This window comes from Neoarius graeffei, chromosome 12 (genome assembly GCF_027579695.1).
Source record: "Neoarius graeffei isolate fNeoGra1 chromosome 12, fNeoGra1.pri, whole genome shotgun sequence".
NCBI lineage: Eukaryota > Metazoa > Chordata > Actinopteri > Siluriformes > Ariidae > Neoarius > Neoarius graeffei.
This window is the reverse complement of record NC_083580.1, coordinates 61,127,068-61,153,406: the sequence shown is the minus strand read 5'-3', so window position 1 is coordinate 61,153,406 and position 26,339 is coordinate 61,127,068. Positions and strand designations below refer to the sequence as shown.

Sequence of the window (26,339 nt, the reverse complement as noted above, 5' to 3'; positions counted from 1 at the left end):
CAACAATATATGCATTTTACAGTGTTTACGCCAGGTCTCAGAGAATGCAGAATTCTTATCCTTAGGGGTATGTATGTGGTGGCTCAGAAGTGGTTTTATCCTGCCTGAGAATTTTCGACTGCACTGTCAGGAATTTTACTGAACAGCTGCTTCTGAGACAGCCTGAGTCTCACTCATCACAAGGATCATTTTTTTCTAGCAAACAGGAGGCCAAGGCAGGGACGTCTATCTTCCCTGATCTTGTTTGACTAAAATGTTGCAAGGTTAAAATCGGAGGCCTGCAATCTGTCTGGGTCTACCAGACATTGTTTGAAAAATACTTTCAGTTATTAAACTGGACTGACTAATTCTATCCATCCATTATGCGTAGCCACTTATCCTGTGCAGGGTCACGAGAAAGCTGGAGCCTGTCCCAGCTGACTATGGGCGAGAGGCGGGGTACACCCTGGACAAGTCGCCAGGTCATCTCAGGGCTGACACATAGAGACAAACAACCATTCACATTCATAACTACGGTCAATTTAGAGTCACCAATTAGCCTAACCTGCATGTCTTTGGAGGAAACCAGAGCACCCAGAGGGAACCCACGCAGACACGGGGAGAACATGCAGACTCCACACAGAAAGGCACCTGTCAGCCACTGGGCTCGAACCCGGAATCTTCTTGCTGTGAGGCTACAGTGCTAACCACTACACCACCGTGCCGCCCGGACTGGTTAACTGGATAATCGTATCAGGATAGCATTCTTTGCCATTCACCCAGTGCTTTATGTACTGTATTTCTACTGTGAAATCTGAAAGAATGACGCTCCCTATTTGCAGTCATATCCAAACCAATACAGCCTAAAATCATTCTATACACAGATTAAGTGCACAATTAAATACACTCTACAACCATACAAGGGTTGCTGTGATGTTGCCTGACACCAAGCAGAGTTAAGGCCAATTTATGCTGACAACGCAGTCCTCGCAGACGGTGTCACAGATGGCGTCTGCGTAGCCCCCCCCTTCGCAGACGCTCTGCGCGCACCTCCCAAAAATTGTGACCACCGCAGAAGCCTCGCAGACAGCGTCGCAGACGAGGGCTCTGATTGGTCCACTCTGCATCCGCTCTACACGCACTTCCGCTTCCCTACTTTCCCAGTTTGGTTTGTTTTCACTACCGCCATTTTTAAAAACACGAGCAAAGATGGAGCAGCACGAAGAGCGGTTGATCGAGGAAGTGAGGAAGTACGTACATCTATACGACTCCAGTTCTAGTCATTATAAGTAACCGGAGGATCAACACTCCACTAACCACACCCACCAACTACTCCTAGCGATTTCGTGACTTCGCGCCCCCTTGCGTTGTGGCGGTGAATAACATCGCGCACGCCTATTACTCCCCACTCAACGATAAATTACAACTGTCTGCGAAAAGCTATCTGCGAAAGCCTTGTCGCAAGAGCATGCAGAGGCCCTTACTGTGACCATTCCAAACTTAATTATTAATAAGAACCTGTCATTTGTAGTACAACTGGAAGCACTGTTAGAAAACGATACCACAGCATGGTGAATACTTGAATCAGGTTGGTCAGAGGGTGTTAGTTATTTTCATCTAACAGCACGGCTCAGAAAGTAGTTCTGGCTGTAACACAAATGATAAGTTAATATCATAAGGGGCGGCACAGTGGTGTAGTGGTTAGCACCGTCACGTCACAGCAAGAAGGTTCGAACCCCACGGCCAACAGGGGCCTTTCTGTGTGCACTGCAAAAAATCATGTCTTAGCAAGTGAAAATATCTTGAAAATAGTTGAAATGATCTCGCATTTCCTATTAGAAGTATACAAGACACCAATTCTGAGATTATTAAACCTAGTTCTAGATTGCAACCAACTTATTCTAAGATGTCTTCTCAAATAAAAATATCTGTCCATGCAGCAAGATCATTTCACTGGTATTAAGTCATTTTCCCCTCAAATTCAGTTTTCAGTTTTTTGCAGTGTGGAGTTTGCATGTTCTCCCTGTGTCTGCGTGGGTTTCCTCCGGGTGCTCCGGTTTCCTTCACAGTTCATGCTGATTACATGCAGATTAGGTAAAATTCCCAGCCACTAGGGTTGTACAAGACAGTGCATACTTAGTGCTCGTCCCAAGCCTGGAGAGATAGAAGGCCCAGTGTAAGATTAGTGTGAGCTAAACTGGTTATTAACCTTCTGAAAATGAAGTCTCATTAATATTAATTCACTTGTTCTAATTCGTTATTGTTTCTGTAGTAACAGCTCTTAAACAGGGACTTGTATGGTAGACTCCCCACATATTTTAAGACTAATAATAAATACATTTAAAAAATGTATAGATCGATAGATACACGGTGGTGTAGTGGTTAGCGCTGTCGCCTCACAGCAAGATGGTCCGGGTTCGAGCCCCGGGGCCAGCGAGGGCCTTTCTGTGCGGAGTTTGCATGTTCTCCCCGTGTCCGCGTGGGTTTCCTCCGGGTGTTCCGGTTTCCCCCACAGTCCAAAGACATGCAGGTTAGGTTAACTGGTGACTCTAAATTGACCGTAGGTGTGAATGTGAGTGTGAATGGTTGTCTGTGTCTATGTGTCGGCCCTGCAATGACCTGGCGGCTTGTCCAGGGTGTACCCCGCCTCTCACCCGTAGTCAGCTGGGATAGGCTCCAGCTTGCCTGCGACCCTGTAGAACAGGATAAGCAGCTACAGATAATGGATGGATGTTTAACAAAGTAAAACCTATAATTGGTGATATGGTAAAGTTTTTGTTAGGAGACGTTTATTTAAAATGTATGGAAGGAGTCTCTGGTTGTAAGCACTCTGTTATAGTCACGGTACTTTGAAGTTTATCAGTATTGAGGACAGAGGAGTTTACACTTTCCGGTTTACCTCTGAAATGACAAGCTACATTTTTTGAGAGAGAGAAGATCCAGGCTAATAAGGGAATGACTGTTTATCATAGATATGAGTGAGAACAGGAACTAATTTGTCTCTCGGATGTTCTACAACATGAAATCTAACCATAAACCATTAAAATGTGTGGCGTTTAAGACATTAATAAACCTAACATTGCAATAGTTGGCAAATCGCTGTGCTATAACAACGTTCAGATTGCAGAATTCAACAGCACTGTGGTATAAATAGTGGTACTGCTTTGCTCTGCTTCTATTTATGTTCATGATCTTTGCTTCCTGTTACAAATGGAACTACTTTTGCTATTTTTGTGTATTACCATCCTGACCTGAAAGATCATGTGCATCGTATGTATTTTACTGCCCCTCCTGCTGAGTACTTGCACTCATTTCAACTCTTGTGTCATCGTTGGCACCTTTAACTCTGTGCTCTGAGCTTGGATTGTATTCTAACTCACTTGTACATCACTTTGAATAAAAGCATTTGCCAAATGAACAAATGCAAATGTGCACCGTTTCAGATACTGCCTTTTTGTACTTGTAAGGCTATATTGTACTTTCCAGTATATGAACTAAAACGTATTGAAACACATGGTGTGACTAACTCGTACTCTCAATCCTTAGTCCCCCAGGTGCTTAAGAGCTGCACAGAGTTCATCGAGAAGCATGGAATTGTGGATGGAATGTATCGGCTCTCTGGGATTGCATCCAACATCCAGAAACTACGGTATGTGAGAGAATATAATACACGGACATGAAAATCAATGAAAAAAAGAGTACTTTTATTATGGAGTATTTTATATTAAAGCTGTTGTCAGTAAAATGCCTAGAGGAAATACTTTTAAAAATCGAGTTCTCTGGGGTGATGGGTCCTAAGAAATTAATCCATTTTCTACACAACTGCAGTGGGGTACAAAATAGGGGTCCTATTCTACATTCTAATTTAATACAGTTTTCATTAAAAAATTATATTCGTGACTTCAACTTGAGTGAAAAGTAGAATCTTTGAAATATTTACATGAATTTCAGAGTTTCTTAGTATTTTGTATGTCCTCTTTTTGTGCATTCGAGCTGGCACGGACTCAAGTTTGTGCAAAACATTATGATCCGTTTTAGATCAAATCCCTCAGTGTGTCATCTGTACACCTGCTTCAATAGACAAGATTAGCTATGAGTAAAATCTGAACTTGTGTACAGAACAGCTAACATGGTCAGGACTACAAATGTGCAAAATTTGAAATAGGAACCTAGAAATGGTGCAGAACCTTGGGTATTAAATATTCAAGATATTGAACATTTACTTTTTGTTTTAAATATTTAAGAATTCTAAAACTTTCTGTTTATGTCCAATTTTAAATGTGGTCTCAGAATTTTGGACCTGTGTGAGAGAGAGAGAACAATAATAATTTATTATTTATTTATTTAAGTATTTAGTAAGTATAGACCCCTTTCACATGACGTCACCGTGCCGCGAGATTTTGTTAGGCGCCATATTGGAAGACCAAGTACATGCACTCACAATATAAAACAAAGTACGAGCGAGAGTAAAGTGACACGATGGATGATAATTCGGGTTATGTGAGTACATTACCAGTTGCAGAAAGGGCACAGTATGTGGAGAAACTGGCTGTGATTGATGGGTTTGACCCATATGATAAGACTCAGAAAAAATTATGTGAATCCAAGCACACAGTTTAACGCAAAAGTTCGTTTATATCCCGACCTTGTCAGCTGTCAGATTTATGTTAATGGACCCGGTAAGCTGGTAAATAATATATATATTTTTTTCTTTACCAAATTCTAACAGAAAACGAGAGCGCCCGAAAGGGAAAACCGAGCCGAGCCGCCTCACGGCTGTAATGCAAATTGCTTTCCTCCTCGGGATACAAGTGCGCTTCCATGGCAGGGAAAAAGAAACTACATTTTGCCGCCTATGTAGTCCCCTATTTAAACAAATAGGAGTCATTCAGGATTCAGCCATGTTTTTGCTCCGTGCTTTTACTCGACCAAAGTTATACAGTATTATGAGCTTTAAATTGCATAAATAAAACCGTTTGGTGAAACTTTGAAGAAGAGATTGTACTGGTTTAAAGTTTTTACCTAACGTTTTCATGTCGACTCCAATTAATACACTAGTAGAATCGATGACTAGTTTAGTAGGCCAAAACTTTTTTCAATTTTTGACTGTACCAGCCTGAAAAAACTTGCGACAGTCAAATGGAAAAAAAGCAAGCTGGTCATGTTGTACTGGACTAATCTATGACTGATGAGTATAGTAAGTGATACTAGTACTGATACAATAAAACAGACGACTGTAATCTGGTAGGCAGCACGATTTATATTATTTCTCCGTGTCAGATACATAAGGAGGACCGGACACCAATTCTGCCATCTGTTTGCATTGTAAACTATTTGTTGTTTACACCCAGTGCCTACACTGCTGATGACTTGAAAGCCTACAAAGGGCTACAGGCTTACAATTATGTTGTTAGTGGCTTGGTTCGTGATATTACAGCTGTTATTAAGAATAACCTACACATAGTTATTATTATTAAATTGTAGAAGTCTGGGAGGCTTGCTCCTCATACAGTTATCAACTTGAGGCCAATTTAGCATGTTTTAAATCTGAATTTCTTGCGTTTGCTTACCTCAAAGTGTCCGCAGATCATGCACAGACTTATCCATTATATCCACAGTTTTTTGCCAAGTCTCACACAGGTTTCTTTCAAGTCTACTGTTGGGCCAATAAATCATAAATAAAACAGCTCAGATTTGTTTGTTTAAGTCGTTTGCCACTCCACTTTATTCTCGTGGGTTCACATACCGCTGCCGTTATCACGAGTTTGTTGGTCTTCCAAAATGGCGCAGGGTCTGTTTACTTCCGGTTTCGGGTGACGTCAGTGAAAGGGGTCTATTAATTTAACGAAGCCCCCCATGTGCAGAGTGAAGCTCCATACTTAATATGGTAATGCATCGACTTGATTTTTTATGGTTTTTGCACTGTACAACGTCCATATGTATGAACAACTTATGTATGCCACCACAGAGAACCCGATCGTAAGTGCAAGGCAACTTATTTCATAAACACTTGGCCACCAGACAATGAACTTTGTGTTTTTATTTACATAAGATAGATGGGCTTTTATCTCGCGCTTATTTTTAATTTGCTTTTTAAAAAATAACCTGGGATTATTTACTCACATGCTTTATGGAAAATATTCACGATAGTTTCATATAAAACTAGATAAAACAGTTTTATTAGTTCACTAGCTTGTTGGGCAGTTGACAGGTTCGGTCATGTAAGGGCAAAAGACGGATGTAATCACATGAAGAGTTTTGTTGAAAGCACGCTAGCAAACAGGCCCAAAACATTGACAACAGCAGAGTCCAAAAACAGGCAGTGGTCGAGTGAGGCACAGACAGGATCTCATCTCATCTCATCATCTCCAGCCACTTTATCCTGTTCTACAGGGTCACAGGCAAGCTGGAGCCTATCCCAGCTGACTACGGGCGAAAGGCGGGGTACACCCTGGACAAGTCGCCAGGTCATCACAGGGCTGACACATAGACACAGACAACCATTCACACTCACATTCACACCTACAGTCAATTTAGAGTCACCAGTTAACCTAACCTGCATGTCTTTGGACTGTGGGGGAAACCGGAGCACCCGGAGGAAACCCACGCAGACACGGGGAGAACATGCAAACTCCGCATAGAAAGGCCCTCACCGGCCACGGGGCTCGAACCCGGACCTTCTTGCTGTGAGGCAACAGCGCTAACCACTACACCACCGTGCCGCCCGCACAGACAGGATATCAGAGATAATACAATACTCGCAGTCCAAAAACACAAACAGGGTCAAAACCAGAAAAGTGATCCAAAATACAAGGCTTGGTAACGTCAGACACAGGATACAGAGGGTATACTTCGCAAAGTCTGTGTGTTACTGAGAGTCCTTATGTATGTGCTGTGATTGCACTCTGATCAGGAACAGGTGCATGGTAATTAGTTCTAATGGTGCTGCGCTGGACATGATAGCCGTAACCAGACAACTGTTTGACATCAAGTTTGATATTTGATCGTAACTATATAGTAATGCTGTAAAGTGAAAGCGCTGGTTCACTTCTGTCCACCAGGCACCCAGCAGAGTCGCACCATAATAAATGTGGTGGTGTTTCTGGTGCATGACATGTGGTGTCAAGGAAAGGAATAAATATGCATTTGTAACTGCAGTGCGTATCCCATTATTGGTATCACTGTCACAAGACAATGCACAATTTACTGACGTGAAATACACGACACTACACAATTGGATGGTTCATATGCTATCACAATATTATTCTATTCAGGTCGATTTTGTGCCCTTGCAAATGTTTTGCTCATACACTAATCAGGAGTGCCCCTTTTATGCAGTGCCTGTATATTATATATATTAGTGTGTAATGGTTGTTGTGATGTTTTTCTCTCATCTTTAGGCATGAATTTGATTCAGAGCAGATCCCAGATCTGACCAAAGATGTTTACATCCAGGATATCCACTGTGTGGGCTCACTGTGCAAGCTCTATTTCCGAGAGCTGCCTAACCCACTGCTCACCTACCAACTTTATGAGAAATTCTCGGTAAGCACTTCTTAAATAGAGAGAGCAGTGATGTTAACAGTTTGTACTTTCAAACACAAATGCTTGCAGTTTAATAGAGAAGTGTGGGAACAATAAAGTGCATCGACACATAACTGCTGTGGAAACCTGTGTGGGTTAACATCTTAGTATGATAAGAGCTGAAAAAGTCACTGACCTAGGGGTGGTGATTTTCTGCTTCGTGAAATGGCTAATTCTGCTTCGTAAAAACACTAAATCTGCTTCATGAAAAAAAAAGTTTCTGTTTGCCTAAGGTGAATATAAAAAAACAAGCTAATGTCATAACAAGGAAATAGGATTTACGTAAAAGATTTAAAATTATGACATGGGAAAACAATTAAAAGTCTCATAACTTTAAACCAACAGGCCTAAAGCTCATCTAAATCAAAAGGGAGTTTCACTTCAACAATTGAAATATTGTGTAAAAGAATTATGAAAACCCAAGTGTTATGCAACATAGGATATGTTAATAGATGGACAGATAGCTGGATAGGCATTAAAAGTGACCATATCCTTACTCAGAAATGGTGTGTAATGTCTCCACTGTAATTCAATATCAACAGCATTTTGCAGAGATGCCTACTAGTACGGATTGGCCGTATTTTGTACGGAAAAGTTACGTAAATACGATGTTACGGCAAACAGTGTTATTCTGTACGGAATTATTATAAAGTCTTAAAAAATTCCAGTGAGTTGTTTTTAAATGTCCAAGCGACTTTTTCAATCCATGCGCGATTCACGGCTATTTATTTTTACGACAACCACGCATGCTATGCGTGACATGCGCAGATACCGCACGTGCTGTGTGTGTGTGTGTGTGTGTGTGTGTGTGACATGCGCAGATACCGCACATGCTGTGTGTGTGTGTGACATGCGCAGATACCGCACGTGCTGTGTGTGTGTGTGTGTGTGTGTGAGACATGCGCAGATACTGCACATTTGTTCGCGCTATTTTCACAGGTATACGGTAGAATGGCCGTGCATTACACCCAGTCAAAAGGGCAATGGATACGTGCACTGCAAACTGTGTAGAACTGACATTAAAGTGCTGATGACACGTTTTTGACATCTTTGGCGATGTTTTATAACATAAAAAATAATTCCCGATGATCCATATATTAATTCACGAAGGCGCCGATTTTACAAGTTATGATAAAAAACGCGGCTATTTGGGCAAATTTGACAGGGCTGCAGCACCCAGGAGACAAAAGAGGAGGAGGGGCTATATGACGTCAGCGAAAGAATCTTCCTCCTAACTTACCAGTTTGTTGTTGATGCGACAGGTGTTCAGTTTGTCATTATTAGTATTATATATATATATATATATATATATATATATATATATATATATATTAGTTATTATGCCTTCGCGTTGTGTTGCCGGCTTTTGCTCCAAAACCTACAAGGATGGGGTAAGTTTATTCAAGTTTCCCAGAGATCCCGAGCTGCATGCGAAGTGGGTGAAGCAAGTCAGGTGCACTTGTGACAAGTGGGGTGGGAGCCCTCACCAACATCCGTCCTGTGCTCTGAACACTTCGATTTGGATTGTTTTGACACCCTTCCCAGCTTAAAAGAATCTCTTGGGTGTTCAGTTCAGCACAAACGTGTGTTGCTACCATCAGCAGTGCCTACACAGTGTTGTCAGATTGGGAGTAATCCCGCCCAGTTGAGCGGTTTCAAGTGCATCTTGGTGGGTTTTGAACATATTTTGGGCTGGAAAACGTCAGCACTATCTGTTGACAGATACTGCTGAAGTTTTCCAGCCCAAAATATGTTCAAAACCCACCAAAATGCACTTGAAACCGCTCAACTGGGCGGGATTCCTCCCAATCTGGCAACACTGCCAGTATTCCGGACGGGGTCTACTAGTAGCTATGCCGGATCCAAAGACAGTCCTCCTGTCAGAACATGTGTTGTGAAATGACATAAGATAAATAAGATAAGATAAAGGTACGTAGAGCTATAAATTCTACATGATAATCATAAATGTAATCATAAAGTCGGCGTGATATCAGTCATGTATTTGCTTGTGAAAGCTTGCGGCTTTCATGTAACTGCTGCCTAGCAACGAGAGGCAAAGGGTAAAGAGGGTAGACTATCATAGATTCTATTCGGAAGAGATCAACACAATTTTAGACTCCCAGAAGAGGAAGAGCTAGCACTAGAGAGTTCACCGGCGTTTTCATGCGCCATTTCCATTGAGTAGAACCAGAGTAGAACAGCCAGTGAACCGCAGCGTGTTCTCCCGCTGACGTCACAACATGGCCGCGAGCCATGGACCCAGTTTTCTTGCGCTGTGCAATTAAAAGTTGGATATTTGCATAACAACAGCTTCTTTTCACGTAATTATAACAGAAATCTAACATGTTTGCCATGTTGTATAGTTTATTTAAGAAATTGCATAGAGTCATGTTCGTGTCATCAGCCCTTTAACATCACTCATGGTGGTTGCGATGACTGCAGGCGGCATGTCAACTCCAAAAAACATATGGAGTATGCTGAAATGGCGAGTCAGGTGGAAAGTAAATCTGGGGGTATCCAGCAGTTTTTTACAAAATCTGTGGATGAAAAGACACGGAACGTGACCCGTGCTGAAGCGGTGATGGTTGACCTGTGCTTGGAGTTGAACTTGCCAATTAGTGCCATAAAATGTGAGTTAAACTTATTCAGCTTCTTTTTACATGTATGATTTTTATTCACTGAAATATCAAACACTGGCTGTACTTCTTTAATTCAAAGTCTTTTCAGTGTTGCAAGTACAAATGTACATGTAGTATGATCAAAAATAGAATTTTATGATTAGTGTTGTTGGGATTGTGGCAAAAAATTGATCATTCCACTGTTTTAAATACAATTATAAATGTCATTTTATTCAATGTCTCTTCTGAAGCATTATGCTGAAGTATTTATATATTGGGACATTAAGATAACAATGTCGGACTCTCTTTGGCATGAAATAAGATCTCATCTCATTATCTCTAGCCGCTTTATCCTTCTACAGGGTCGCAGGCAAGCTGGAGCCTATCCCAGCTGACTACGGGCGAAAGGCGGGGTACACCCTGGACAAGTCGCCAGGTCATCACAGGGCTGACACATAGACACAGACAACCATTCACACTCACATTCACACCTACGGTCAATTTAGAGTCACCAGTTAACCTAACCTGCATGTCTTTGGACTGTGGGGGAAACCGGAGCACCCAGAGGAAACCCACGCGGACACGGGGAGAACATGCAAACTCCACACAGAAAGGCCCTCGCCGGCCCCGGGGCTCGAACCCAGGACCTTCTTGCTGTGAGGCGACAGCGCTAACCACTACACCACCGTGCCGCCCATGAAATAAGATTTTTTAAAAATTTTATTAGAATCCGTTAACAGGTAGAACATTTTGCCAGGCAATATAATATAATACTTTTGAGGAGTTACATTCAATACCAATGATTGGTAGTCAACTGTAATGTCTGCAAACAGGGAACACTATTGTATTTATAAAAATGTGATATATTGTATGCTCTAGAAATTTGTTGAGTGGAAATTCAATTGAGATGGCTGCTCGTGTTTTGTTTATTCAATTCGCACAAAACAGTACTTTTTAAGAATTTAAATGTTAAACATATTGGTATATACACCTCTTATAATGGAAATGCGCATAAATTAATGTTACTGAAAGTCATTCCAAAATACTGAAAAATGTTTTCAAGAATACTGAAATTCAAAATTTGGGGTAGGCATCTCTGATTTTGGGTTTTTGGTTTTTTTTCAGTTCTCCTTTTTACCAGTTAAAAGAGTTTTTTGTACTGGGAAAAACTCCTCTCGACATCAACACTGGCTACTGGTAACCACATACAGTAAATCTAGATACGGAGGTGACATTTAGTCAAGTCAACTTTATTGTCAAATATGCTATACATGCTCAACATACAGCACAGATGAAATTTCAGTCCTCTCTGACCCACGGTGCAAACAGGCAATGCAAAAAATAAAAATAGAATAATTGAAAAAAACAATATAAACACTCTAGATAAGAACTAGACGTAGACTAAACACACACATATATATATATATATATATATATATATATATATATATATATATATATATATGCGCACCAATTTACGTGTGTGTGTGTATGTGTATATATATTAGGGCTGTCACACGATTAAAAAATTTAATTGCGATTAATCTCAGAATTTCATATAGTTGCAGGCGTTGTGGCTCAGGTGGATGGGGCGCCATACCATGGATCCAGGGACCCGGGTTCGATTCCGACCCGAGGTCATTTCCCGATCCCTCCCCGTCTCTCTCTCCCGCTCGTTTCCTGTCTCTCTCTACACTGTCCTATCCAATAAAGGTGAAAAAAGCCCAAAAAAAATCTTTAAAAAAAAGAATTTCATATACAACCCCGATTCCAAAAAAGTTGGGACAAAGTACAAATTGTAAATAAAAACGGAATGCAATGATGTGGAAGTTTCAAAATTCCATATTTTATTCAGAATAGAACATAGATGACATATCAAATGTTTAAACTGAGAAAATGTATTATTTAAAGAGAAAAATGAGGTGATTTTAAATTTCATGACAACAACACATCTCAAAAAAGTTGGGACAAGGCCATGTTTACCACTGTGAGACATCCCCTTTTCTCTTTACAACAGTCTGTAAACGTCTGGGACTGAGGAGACAAGTTGCTCAAGTTTAGGGATAGGAATGTTAACCCATTCTTGTCTAATGTAGGATTCTAGTTGCTCAACTGTCTTAGGTCTTTTTTGTCGTATCTTCCGTTTTATGATGCGCCAAATGTTTTCTATGGGTGAAAGATCTGGACTGCAGGCTGGCCAGTTCAGTACCCGGACCCTTCTTCTACGCAGCCATGATGCTGTAATTGATGCAGTATGTGGTTTGGCATTGTCATGTTGGAAAATGCAAGGTCTTCCCTGAAAGAGACGTCGTCTGGATGGGAGCATATGTTGCTCTAGAACGTGGATATACCTTTCAGCATTGATGGTGTCTTTCCAGATGTGTAAGCTGCCCATGCCACACGCACTAATGCAACCTCATACCATCAGAGATACAGGCTTCTGAACTGAGCGCTGATGATGACAACTTGGGTCGTACTTCTCTTTAGTCTGAATGACACGGCGTCCCTGATTTCCATAAAGAACTTCAAATTTTGATTCGTCTGACCACAGAACAGTTTTCCACTTTGCCACAGTCCATTTTAAATGAGCCTTGGCCCAGAGAAGACGTCTGCGCTTCTGGATCATGTTTAGATACGGCTTCTTCTTTGAACTATAGAGTTTTAGCTGGCAACGGCGGATGGCACGGTGAATTGTGTTCACAGATAATGTTCTCTGGAAATATTCCTGAGCCCATTTTGTGATTTCCAATACAGAAGCATGCCTGTATGTGATGCAGTGCTGTCTAAGGGCCCAAAGATCACGGGCACCCAGTATGGTTTTCCGGCCTTGACCCTTACGCACAGAGATTCTTCCAGATTCTCTGAATCTTTTGATGATATTATGCACCGTAGATGATGATATGTTCAAACTCTTTGCAATTTTACACTGTTAAACTCCTTTCTGATATTGCTCCACTATTTGTCAGCACAGAATTAGGGGGATTGGTGATCCTCTTCCCATCTTTACTTCTGAGAGCCGCTGCCACTCCAAGATGCTCTTTTTATACCCAGTCATGTTAATGACCTATTGCTAATTGACCTAATGAGTTGCAATTTGGTCCTCCAGCTGTTCCTTTTTTGTACCTTTAACTTTTCCAGCCTCTTATTGCCCCTGTCCCAACTTTTTTGAGATGTGTTGCTGTCATGAAATTTCAAATGAGCCAATATTTGGCATGAAATTTCAAAATGTCTCACTTTCGACGTTTGATATGTTGTCCATGCTCTATTGTGAATACAATATCAGTTTTTGAGATTTGTAAATTATTGCATTCCGTTTTTATTTCCAATTTGTACTTTGTCCCAACTTTTTTGGAATCCAGGTTGTAGTTAATTGCGATTAATCGCATTTTTTAAAATCTATGTAAATGAATAAGGCTTTTAAAGTGAAATGTTACGATTAAAATGGTGAACACATTTTATGCTAAAAGTACTTGTTAAAAACTGCTGGGACAAGAGAAAATGGTAAGGGAGTTTATTCACTCACATACTAGGCAGTACTGAACATACAAAACACAAAATTGGATTTTGCGATGGATTAGGGAGCTGTAGTCTCAAATAGAAAACATGTAGTCACATACTACTGTGTCTCAGTTCAGACATGTGTGACAAAAGAAAATAAAAATGAAATAAAACTTCAGTTGTGCTGGAGTTGTATTCAGTCACAGCCTATAGGACTTCACAGTGCTGTGCAAACAAAAATCAATTGCAGTTGGACTTCAATAAAGACATTTAGTGTCATATCACAGTGCTACAGCAGACTGAAATCTCACTTTACAAAAGTATTTTAGAAGTGCAAAGTGCATACCAAAACCAACTCAATCACACTCTTCTTTTGAAATGAAACTTTTGAAATGAAACTTCCCGTTTAACAGACCTTTCTCCATCACTCACACTTACTCTTATTGAAGCAGCGCGCGACAAGCCTCAACATGAACTACGGGTGACTCGCAGGGCCAAATTAGAATTTGCGTTAATGGCACTATTTTTTTTAATCGCGATAAATTGAGATCGTGGGCGGCACGGTGGTGTAGTGGTTAGCGCTGTCGCCTCACAGCAAGAAGGTCCTGGGTTCGAGCCCCGGGGCCGGCGAGGGCCTTTCTGTGCGGAGTTTGCATGTTCTCCCCGTGTCCGCGTGGGTTTCCTCCGGGTGCTCCGGTTTCCCCCACAGTCCAAAGACATGCAGGTTAGGTTAACTGGTGACTCTAAATTGACCGTAGGTGTGAATGTGAGTGTGAATGGTTGTCTGTGTCTATGTGTCAGCCCTGTGATGACCTGGCGACTTGTCCAGGGTGTACCCCGCCTTTCGCCCGTGGTCAGCTGGGATAGGCTCCAGCTTGCCTGCGACCCTGTAGAACAGGATAAAGCGGCTAGAGATAATGAGATGAAATTGAGATCGCGTTAATGCGTTATCGCGTTAACTTCGACAGCCCTAAGATACACACACACACACACACGTAAATTGGTGCAAATAAACAAACAGTCAAGGGCACTTGAGGTATAGCAGGTAAACATGAAATAAGCAGTATAAACAAACTAGCAGCTGTTAAGGTGAGGTAGTGCGGAATAGTGCAAATGAGCGAGGTAAAGTGAGATGTGCGGTCCCTGAGTTCTCATCTCATCTCATCTCATTATCTCTAGCCGCTTTATCCTTCTACAGGGTCGCAGGCAAGCTGGAGCCTATCCCAGCTGACTACGGGCGAAAGGCGGGGTACACCCTGGACAAGTCGCCAGGTCATCACAGGGCTGACACATAGACACAGACAACCATTCACACTCACATTCACACCTACGGTCAATTTAGAGCCACCAATTAACCTAACCTGCATGTCTTTGGACTGTGGGGGAAACCGGAGCACCCGGAGGAAACCCACGCGGACACGGGGAGAACATGCAAACTCCACACAGAAAGGCCCTCGCCGGCCATGGGGCTCGAACCCGGACCTTCTTGCTGTGAGGCAACAGCGCTAACCACTACACCACCGTGTCGCCCCGGTCCCTGAGTTCAGTGTGTTAATGAACGATGTGTGTGTGTATTTGGGGGGGGCTGTGAGGATGACATGCCTAACCAGGCTAAGCTACCAAATATAGTAGAGGTTTGCTTTTTAGAGAAGGATATATAAGAAGAATTTGAAGTTTTCGTTCAAATTTTACATTTTAGCCATAATAGTTGCTGCACAAATTGCCATTGCCAAAACAAAAGTAGGACAGCCAGTACGTGTAAAGTTGTGATTAATCACCAATTACCTCTCTGATATGTTGCAGCGGCCTAACCCAATCAGATCTACCAGATCAAAACAGAAAAATTTACTATTAAAACCAGTTGTTAAAACAAAGTATGGTGAAGCAGCTTTTAGCTACTATGCAGTACTGCTATGGAACCAACTGCCAGAGGACATTAAAAATGCTCCTGCTGTTGGCAGTTTTAAATCTAGGTTAAAGACCAAGCTGTTCTCAGATGCTTTCTGTTAAATAATTAATATTGTCTTCTTTTTTTTAAAATAATTTTTACTTTCTCTGCATGTTTTAAATTTACTTTAATTTTAACTTTATTCTATTTTTATTCTTTATTCTATTCTGCTGGTTTCTTTTTTTTCTCCTCCTATTTCTACTTCATTTTATTATTTTATTTCTACTATTGTTTAATTCTTATTATTTTCTTTTAATTCTTTTAATTGTTTTAATTAGTTTTAGAATAAAAATAAAATTATTTTATGTAATTTTATTTCTCTATTGTTTACTGTTTTTGTTTTTACTTCTGTAAAGCACATTGAACTGCCATTGTGTATGAAATGTGCTATATAAATAAACTTGCCTTGCCTAATCATCGCATATGTCTGATGTTTCCAGTCAACAAAATTACTGAGTAAACTGAGAATACGTGCTAATGCTGCAACAAGAGCGATGTCTAAGTGTCCGCACGATTTTAACTCAATGTAAAAAGACCAGATGAGCACTGGGATCAGAGACATCAGCGACGTTCAAACTTCGATGTGAAAACGTGATTGACAAAACTGTATTGAACTAATTTCTCCCACTATGTATGCGTGAAACTGAAAGATACGATGCAAATTAGTTACTGGTTGTCCGGAACGGAACATCAAGCAATAATATTGATTTTGTTGTGTTGGGTTTTTTTTTGTTTTGTTTTGTTTTGGGTTTTTTTTCCAAAATAAGGAGTGTTAGAGTTCGGAAAGATCAAAAACAGCCATTTCCATTTGAGTGATCGGATTCTGCCGATTCCGTCTGCTTTCCGCAATCGTACAAAATCACCACCCCCACTTACCTGAGCCATATAAAACAATAATGGTCTTTGTATTGATGCTTGTGTCACTGATTTACATATGCAAAATGTTGGGCTTGATATATTTTTAGAGACAGGAAATATGCAGAGTAGTAGAGAAACATTTACATCTCTAGACAAAAAAAAAAGCATTCTGAAAATAAAACAGGCACGGGTAAGTAAAGCCCAAATGTTTCTGTGGTTGCTATGACAGCATGCACATGGAGCTGAACTTTTGAGGTGGGGTTGAGGCTTTTGCTTTGCGCACTTGGCCCATCAGAGCGACGTGAAAGTTGCAGGCTGGGCATGACTAAAGTGGGCGATACAGGGTGACGATTGTATTAAAAACATAACTAGACAACAGTGACATTAATTTGTCTCCTCTTAATTTTGTCCCCCTGTTTAGGAGGCCGTTTCAGCAGCTACAGATGAGGAGAGGCTAATCAAAATACATGATGTCATCCAGCAGCTGCCTCCTCCACATTACAGGTTTGAAGAATGGGTACAGTGCCCCCTGCAGGCTGTGCCGACACATTTCTTCTGCTTCATCTACTTGCATTTAGAAATAATAATAATACTTTGTAATATGATTCCAATATAGATGATGGAAGCAATCTTTAGAGGCTTGAACCCTAGGTGTATCCGCAGAGTTGCGTTTAGTTTTAAAGTTGTTAGAAATAATACAAAGACTTGACTCCTCAGGTTTATGGGGTATAAACTTATAAGTCAGATAAATTAATTGTAATTAAGCTATGTGTTTTTAGGACCTTGGAGTTTCTGATGAAGCATTTATCACGGCTAGCAGCATTTAGCTATGTGACCAACATGCACAGTAAGAATTTGGCCATTGTTTGGGCCCCCAACCTACTGAGGTAAGCTTCAGTAATGTTTTTAAAGCATTGTAGAGTTTATATCAAGTTTATCTTCTTTTAATTTAACTGCTCATTCATTTGTAATCAGGTCTAAGCAGATCGAGTCTGCATGCTTCAGTGGAACAGCTGCTTTCATGGAGGTACGAATACAGTCAGTTGTGGTTGAGTTCATCCTGAACCATGTGGATGTTCTCTTCAGCCCTAAGCTGAGTTCGCTGATCAGAGAAGGAGCTGGTACGTATGAACAAAGATGATGCTCCATGTTTTTTTAACTGAATTAGCAAAGTACTAAGCGACGTGTTCCTGTTCTTTGTCTCTGCCTCTGTAGGTCATAACTCTTTGTCTCGTCCTAAATCGCTGCTAGTACCTTCACCTTCCACCAAGCTGCTTACATTAGAGGAAGCTCAGGCACGCACACAAGCCCAAATCAACTCTCCTGTTACTGCAGATAGCAAGTATATTGAAGTGGGAGAAGGACCTGCTGCCTTACAGGGCAAATTTCACACAGTCATCGAGTTCCCTACAGAAAGGTATGCTGAAATATTGTTCAAATAAAAATAAATGGCTTCAAATATATATATATTTTTTTGTAAGGTGCGTGCTTGGTGTGATCATTTGTTTAGCAAATGCTAATGCGTATTATGGTATTACTCTTTTTATACAGAAAAAGGCAACCTATAAAATCAAAAAAGTCACCAGTTGGCAGTTGGCGGTCATTTTTTAACCTTGGCAAGTCTTCCTCTACATCTAAACGCAAACTGCACCGGAACCCAAGTGAACCTAATGAACTCAAAGCCATGGCGTTAGGAGGAAGCAGAGGAGATACTGGCACGCTTCGATCTGCAAAGAGTGAGGAATCTCTCAGTTCACTGCACAATGTTGAAGGTAATTCAGTAGTGCAGTTGGAAAGTGGTTTATTTTAATGTCTTTTATAATCCCAAGAGAGTCTAAAGTTATATCTGTTGTGAGTCTAATGTTATGCCTGTTGTTTAAATCCCAGGAGAGTCTAAAGTGTACCGGCCACGCAGGCCACGCTCCAGTAGTGACGCCCTCTCCACATCCTTTAATGGTGACCTGATGGACAGCCGACAGCACTGCAATTCTTATGATAATATAGACCGCGGAGACAGTGAAGGGGATGATGGCCCAATCTGTGTGCCAGCTCTTATTTCTCCACCACGCTCTACTGATGATGTGGATTTGAGCCCTCCTGACATCGGCATGGCCACTTTGGATTTTGACCCTATGTCTTTCCAATGCAGTCTGCCCTTGGCAGAGAGCTCCGCTATTTCTCCCGACACCGAAGCTGTAAGTCTCAAGAGGAGTCCCGGCAGTGCCAGTGACTCAGAGCCAGTCTCACCTGTCAAACCGAAGATTACTAGCCTTCAGCAGTCTCCTGATCTCAGTCCAGCCTTTAGAAGTGCTTCTAATTCTTCTGAGAAAATTATGTTCCAGTCTTCTGAGAGCTGTGAGAAGTTTTCAATGTTGCCACCCTTACGTCTGTCTCAGCCTACTGATGCCTCCCTAGTCAGTGAAGGATCAGAGAGCTTTGAACACCAGCTATCTCCAAATTCTCCTCCTCCACCTCTCCAGGATTCTCCAGCCAAAATTAGCCTATTGTCTTTTAAATCCACCGACTTGCCTCTAAGTGAAGCTATTCAGCTCGAGCTTCTCTCCAAATCTGCTTCATGTGAGAATAAAGAGGCATTAGGGACAGATGCATTACAACAAGTCAATGCTCAGGAACAACCAGGTACGAATGGACAAACTTGACACTTGATTTGTTAGACAGTCTTGATATTGTTACCAAGTTGTGATTCAGTAGGATTTTTGTTGATAGCTTGTTTTCAGATTTAGTTTGCAAGTTTTTGCCTTTAACACCATGCATAACTGTGCTAGAAGTAAACAAAAACTTGTCAGTAGATAGCTACTATAGAAATAGAAACTATAAATACTATAGAAATAAAAGCCATCAGCAGATAGTGCTCACATATCTCTCCCCCCCTATTCTTGATGACTAGTTTACTTCTCCTCAACTGTACTACCCTTTGGGTTTTTTTGGTTCCCTAGGAGCTGTAGCACCGGACTCGCCAAACAGCACCGCTCCAGTCAATTCTGCCTCTCTACTTCCTCCTCCTCCTCAACCAAAGAACACTGCCCGCATGCTGGCTTTAGCATTAGCGGAATCTGCTCAGCAGGCTACCATTCTATCTCAGAGGGAATCCTCTGAACCTCCCACACCTGTTTCACCCCTCAGGTCACAGGAGTTTCTGGAAACCCTTGACTGGCCACCCCCTCCATCCCTTAAACTGCAGACTTCCCAAGGAGAATTAACAGATGTGCCACAATTTCCTGTTCCTTCCTCTTCATCTGCTTCCTGTACCCCAACTGAAACACTAACCCAATCCACCAGCATAAATCTCATCATAGATGGCAGTGAAAAGTCTCCCAGTATGTCTGCCAACAGAGAGGACTTTGTTACTTCGGTGGCTCCCAGCAAAATTGCTTCTCTTATCCAACCTGTTCAACTTCCCCCCACACATAACAATCCAGAGAGGCCTTCCGTTGGCCAGACACCAACCAGCACTGAAACCTGCAGCACCACCACGGCTGCCACCACATCCAACAGTAGTAGAAAGGAACTTGCAGTCACACCACAACCAAGTTTTAAGGTGAGATTTTTGGTGTTTATCATCACATATTTAGCATAAGGAAATATACAGTTTATTAATAAAGTACTGTGCATTATTTTTTAGGTTCAGAGCCCTGAATGTGCTTTGCCAGCACCAACCACAAAATCCCTGGAACAGCCAGTCGCTGTTCTCCAACCTCAGCGTCAGATGCAGGTTCAGTCCCAACCTCAACCACAGCTTCACTCTCAGTGTCCGCCTCAAATGCAGTCCATGAATCAGCCTAATGCACGAGTTGCACCTACAAAAGCAACATCCCCAGAGCAGTCTGGAGAGAGGCCTTGGGAATCTGTAAAGCCTGTAAATCCTCGAATGGAAAGCGTTAGCCATCATCAAACTCATGGGACCACACCACAGCCACCACCACCTCCTGTTCGCTCAATCGAAAGTAAACTAGCAGCAGCCGCTCTGTGTAAAACTGAAGCTACCAATGCAGCCGCCTATCATGCTATGTTAGGAGAGGGATCTATGCCTCCATCATTGGATGACACAGTCCCACAACCTCATCCATCACAACGCAAGTCTTCCGTTCATATGTCAGCTTATGTTTACCACTCTAAAGGAGAGACGGGTCTAATAGAGCCCACTGGAGAGGCCTTTTACCATCAAAGACCTACCCCTGCTGGGCCATCATCCATGGGTTGTCATTACCGGCCTGACAGCGTACCCCCTCATCTATCATATGTATCCAAGTCAGAGCCCCAGATTCCTTACAGAGCCCATGGCGATGGTCGCTACAATACAATTGGGCCAAGGTCCTTCCACCAGTCAATGAAATCTCGTGAAGCAATGAGGGGTGAATATATTTCCCCAGGATCACTGCACCGTAGCCACGGTTACAGCTCTGTGGACGGACATGCCGCATATCCAACAATCCGCAGGGTGCACTCTCTACATGTCCCACCCACCGCCATCCGGTCAGTGCCAGTAACTCGAACAGAGATTCCTCCAGATGATGATCTCTATTATTATCAGCGCCCAGTCTACCACTGCAAGTCATACCAACAGCCCTCACAGGCGGAATATCATGTCACTCAACTGCAACCTTACTTTGAGAATGGGCGGGTCCAGTACCGGTACAGCCCTTACTCTGGCACTCACCCTCTTGATGTTCCCTATTATGATGTGGATCCTTATGGTACTGTTCGTTTACGCCATTTCCACTCGTTCAGTAGTCGTGATGCTGGTCCACACCTCAGCAGGTCAGGGGCCAAATCAGGTGGCTATCACTACTTGTCACGGCATGCCATTCCTGTGAAAGAGCATACATTTGTAAGTAGGGATATGCCCCCCTATCATGGCCCAAAAGGAGCTGTTTACTATGCTTGGGATCCAGAGGAAGCAGAAAGGTTACGGATGCATTCTATTCGCAGAGAAAGTCGGGCCAGACAAAAGGTGAAAGGCCCCATCGTGTCGCAGTATGACAACGTGGGGCCGTACATGCCAGGGGATCTCGGGGGATTAGAAGTGCTACACTTACGCAGTAAGTCAGATCCTGGTAAAGCAGTCTTGGTCACTGCTGAAGGAAAAGATGGGCGATGCAGTGTCACTCCTGGACCTCAGCATGTCTCCAGACACCTGATGTCAGACCCAGATGTTCTCATGTATATGGAAACTGAGAAACACTGCCAGGGAAATGGAATGGGAGAGAGAGTTGCGGCACCAAAACAAAGCAGCTCCAGGTCCTATCAGTCCACCCATTCACATCTGTCACAGCCTCCCCCACGGAGCATGCCACATCTATCAGAAGGTAGCCATCTTGATTCCAAATGTGAGCCAGGAGACAATCAGATGAGCAATAAACATTGGCAGGAGCACCCAGACAGCAAAAGCTATCAAGGTCGATATGATCGCCCCGATCCAGAGCGGCATATAGGAAGGATCAAAACCACTAACAACAGTGAAGATGACCAGAAGACGGCCCCTGTGAAGCCCGTTCCCCCTCCCAAACCAGAGAGATCTCACAGTGTTAGAGAACGGCATCACTACAACCAACCTAATCCTCCTCATGCACAGGAGTTTTCTCACCAACCGCACGGACAAAGACAAAGTACCGTTACACAACAATCCCACTACGATAATCTGGACGATTATCATCCAGTACCTCATTCACAAACCCCATTGCCAAACCGTGGTGGTTCGAGCTTGTACAATACCCCTGGATACTCAGCTTCACACACTAATCGTGCATACTCCACTGCCTTGGGACAGGGTGCTTTTATCCGAGCTGAGCTTGCCATACAGAGGCCCGAAGCAGAGATTAACGCAGAGTAAAGAAGAAGTGTAAAAACGGACTCGTTCATTGGGATTTAAAATGTTGACAACAGTTTCAAAAAGTTCAGCAGCCTCTGCAGGACAGTGGACTGTTATAACTGTATCCACTTAATTTCCTCACATTTTGTAATGTGTAAAATGTGTAAAGACTTTTTTAAACGGAACTGAATGTACCACGATTTCTTCAGTAAAGTGTAAAAAAATAAACAAAAAGGCCGCATTGTGACATTAAGAAACGTGGAGGTCAAACTGTAGATATTGTATGTGATTGACAAATGGTATAATTACCTGAACCAGAAAAGTAATGTATATCAGAAAAAAATACTACTACTGGTTATAAGGGATTTTTTTATGTTCTGTTTTGTTATATTAGAATCACTTGGGCTTGGGTCTGATTTTGGGACAAAGGTTTGCATTTTAGAAATGCATGTAATCTATCTCTTACAGAACAGTTCTGTGTACCTTGATATTCATTGTGTACTTTAAATGTTACAGTAACAGTGGAGGAGAATGTCTGTGTTAACATCATACCCTCCCGCTGCTCTGTGTACACGACTAGGCAGTATGTTAACCTGTACTTCTCTGCCTTTGGGTTGGAGACCGAAAATGTGCAATCTCATCATTTGTTCTCCAACTGTGCCATATAATATTACTGTTATACTATATATATATATATATATATATATATATATATATATATATATATAATATATATGATATGTATTTTTGCTATATAAATTCAACTCAACAGACTAGATTTTAATGGTAAGGATGCTGTATGAAGGACCAAATGATGAATGAGGTTTTGTAGTTGAGGAAGCATTCCTGCAGTTTGCTTGGTTAATGAGTAAGAGTGCCCGTGGGTCGACCAGTGAGCCTTGTCTTCCCCCACTTCAGAAACAAAAGGCAAGGAAAAAACACGTTCCTGACTATCTGTGAAGGGTTTCAGTGATCCAAGTTAATGAATGTGTAGTGATAAGCACAGCAAGGGAGACGTAGCATGATCTTGTAGACATTTCACCACTCGTCTAAAGAGCTTCATTAGTTTGACCGAGTAGCTGAAAATTCCCCAGTTTTTAAACCTCTAATGATCGCACAACACTAGCAGGTCTAGAGGTGTAAATTAGTGTGAGCCAACAGTTGATTGCAACTCCCAGGTGATGAGTGCACAGGTGCCAACATTTACAGTTTTGCCACAGAATTTAATTTCGACCCCGTGGTACGGCAGTACAGGAGACGTCTAAAACCTACACTGTTCTGCTTTGCTGTTTCAGATAAAGCAGTCCAAATGCAAGTAAAAGCCGATACGAGACATGAAAGGAATTTGTGAGCCAATAGAAACCACGTGGGCGTGACTGGATGATTCTTTGGTCAGTATAAAAAATGGACGAGCTGCTTATTATTAAGAAATGCTCACACTGGACTTTTGCGTTGTTGTTTTACAGTTTCATCGTCAGACACATGGGTGGAAAATCGTCTTGCCCGCGGACATTGGCTAGGGCGTGAGCATCGTTTTGTCTTCGCAATGTTGGCACCTTTGTAAGAGGAATGTCTTCAAAATTATCCTACCAGATCAATTGCCTTTCCTAACCTTAGGCTTAGTGATAGAATTATGGTTACGGAGGCTAGCAACTGAAATGTAACATTTAGTTAGACACACTTTCAAACCAGCACCTTGATGAAATATTTTCTCTACGTAGACATCTTTTAAGGCGAAAATTTCCATTGCGACCCTTTGCTGAAACGGTCTGTTCATGGATTTTACTTCTTTTCGATTGTGCTTTATATGCATTTCAGAGCATATGGTCTGTGTGAGTTCGGAAAGTCTCATTTCTCAAAGATAAATATAAATCTTATACACATAAAGAAAAGGGAAAATGGGGTTGCTTTGGTCACACCAGATGCATGTTTCTATTTTGTTTAAATGTTGTAAAGGTACAAATTCATTTTTGCATATTGTTGTGTTTTAATCTGTAATTCACTTTAACGGACTCGGGACGAACATTACAAAAGACCTTTTACACGACAGGTTTATGATTATAAGTGGTATTGCCCTGCCTCTTGTATCACATTTTCGTCAGGTCTCGCCAATAGTCTTAAGTGTTTTTTCATTGTTATAGGCACTTTTATGATTGAACTTAACTTGCTTTGTTTTGTTTTGTTTTTTGTTTTTTTTTAGACTGTGAAAAAGATGGTTGGGTGACTAGAAAAATGCTAAATAAAAGCTTATATATAGCATTCTTTATGGGACTAATTTGAAATTTGTTTTTGCTGCAATAATGATCACAGCCGGAGCATTTCCGTGGAGCGAAAACATCGCCTTGACCCTCTGTGTCATGTAGATGTTGGCAGGTAAGTGATAATCATTGTAGAGTTTGTTCATTGCAAAATAAATTATGCTATAACAATATTGTTCTAAGCTGTACAGAAAATACACCTACAGACATTAATGTCATGTGTTAGTGCATATATATATATATGTGTGTGTGTTATTTACCAGCTTAAGGTCGGTCCGTATTGTGAAATACCGTGACCGAGGTCTTGAAAGTACTGAGCGAGGCCCTCTGGGCCGAGGTCACGGTATTTCACCATACGGACCGACCTTAAACTGGAAAATATGTTTATTTTTTTCTTTACCAAATTCTAAAAGAAAACGAGAGCGCCCGAAAGGGAAAACCGAGCCGAGCCGCCATTTTGAATCCTCATTCACGGCTGGAATGCAAATTGCTTCCTCCTCGGTATACAAGTGCACTTCCATGGCAGGAAAAAACACTACATTTTGCCGCCTATGTAGTCCCCTATTTATACAAAACTGAGTCATTCAGGATTCAGCCATGGTTTTGCTCGGCGTTAGCAACAGTTACAGGTTTTTATCTTTCTCCTGAAATGTTTTCTTTTATTTCTTCTTCCTCAGGGTAGTAAAACTTGCTTTCGCTGTGAACACTGTCATTATCGCTATCCATGCTGTAAAATTAATGCTATTCTCCTGAGAAATGCTGGCAAAAATTTATAAGATTTTTGAGAAATGCTGGCAAAAATTTATAAGATTTTTGATAATCTTATAAATAAATCTTATAAAAAAAGATAAATGTTGACAAAAAATGCTACTATGTTTGTTGTTGTTGTGAATGAGGGAGTTGCCAGAGGTCCGTAACTGGGGTCCGTACCGTAGGATATGGACCCGCTCGCCAGCCAATCAGAGCGCAGGATTTGGACCGCGAAAAAAATATATATATATTCCCCCACATTATCCATAAATCTCTTCAGGTTTTTTCAGCTATAATCTGTTTTGATAGATGAATTCGGATCATAGATGCATTACTGTAGAATATAAAAATGGACAAAGTTAAAATTCTCCAGATCCTTGATTTGAGCAGTACAGTGTTGATCTTAACCGCAAATAAATCACACAAGTGTCAGTCATTGCGTTAAAGAATGGATTTTATTCCCTCCTGTTCATTTTCATCACAGTTCCACAGCAGCAGTAGGTTTACTTTCCCAGGTTTATACTTTTCAGTACCTTTAACAGTCTGGTTTTACACAAGCTTTTATTTAGTTTAACTGTCCAGGGAATGTTTGAAAAACACTAACTCATCCAGTTTAGTGGGGTTTTTCTCCCCAAGGAAGGAAGTCGTACATTCTGCTCAATTCAAATGGGCAAAGTTAGCAGACCACTTTAGATACTGTATAATTTCACTCTTTTTTTTTTTTTTTAATGATGTCTCAAAGAGTCAGGTGCTATTTCTCTGTTTCTCGCCATTTATAGAAAAATAATGAATGATTGGGTGGTGTGATGCAGCCCAGTATGAACTTGATGAGTTAACATTACCATCCTGTGAAAAGTTGATCATTTTCCTACAACACCGTGTTGTGATGAGTTTTATTCCTCGTATGCCCAGCAATTTTGAGGAGTTTTTTAATTAATTAAAGAATGTCATATATTTTGATCCATTTATAGCTACATTTAAAGGTAGACTGCCTTTCAGATTTTTCAAGTGTAGGT

At 41.5% G+C, this 26,339-nt stretch overlaps 1 protein-coding gene across 6 annotated transcripts in view; it reads left to right on the top strand.

Moving 5' to 3' along the window:
* Nucleotides 1-24,546, top strand: part of arhgap32b (Rho GTPase activating protein 32b) — a 255,649-nt gene extending 231,103 nt beyond the window's left edge. For all 6 annotated transcript variants that reach the window (XM_060936152.1, XM_060936151.1, XM_060936147.1 and 3 more), the window contains 10 exons: nucleotides 3,526-3,628; nucleotides 7,380-7,524; nucleotides 16,907-16,989; nucleotides 17,265-17,372; nucleotides 17,461-17,606; nucleotides 17,701-17,902; nucleotides 18,037-18,257; nucleotides 18,373-19,125; nucleotides 19,443-20,044; nucleotides 20,129-24,546. In XM_060936152.1, the coding sequence (XP_060792135.1) occupies nucleotides 3,526-3,628; nucleotides 7,380-7,524; nucleotides 16,907-16,989; nucleotides 17,265-17,372; nucleotides 17,461-17,606; nucleotides 17,701-17,902; nucleotides 18,037-18,257; nucleotides 18,373-19,125; nucleotides 19,443-20,044; nucleotides 20,129-22,336 (4,571 nt within the window). In that variant the 3' untranslated portion in view covers nucleotides 22,337-24,546. The remainder of the gene's footprint in view (nucleotides 1-3,525; nucleotides 3,629-7,379; nucleotides 7,525-16,906; nucleotides 16,990-17,264; nucleotides 17,373-17,460; nucleotides 17,607-17,700; nucleotides 17,903-18,036; nucleotides 18,258-18,372; nucleotides 19,126-19,442; nucleotides 20,045-20,128) is intronic.
* The last annotated feature ends 1,793 nt before the right edge of the window (nucleotides 24,547-26,339 follow it).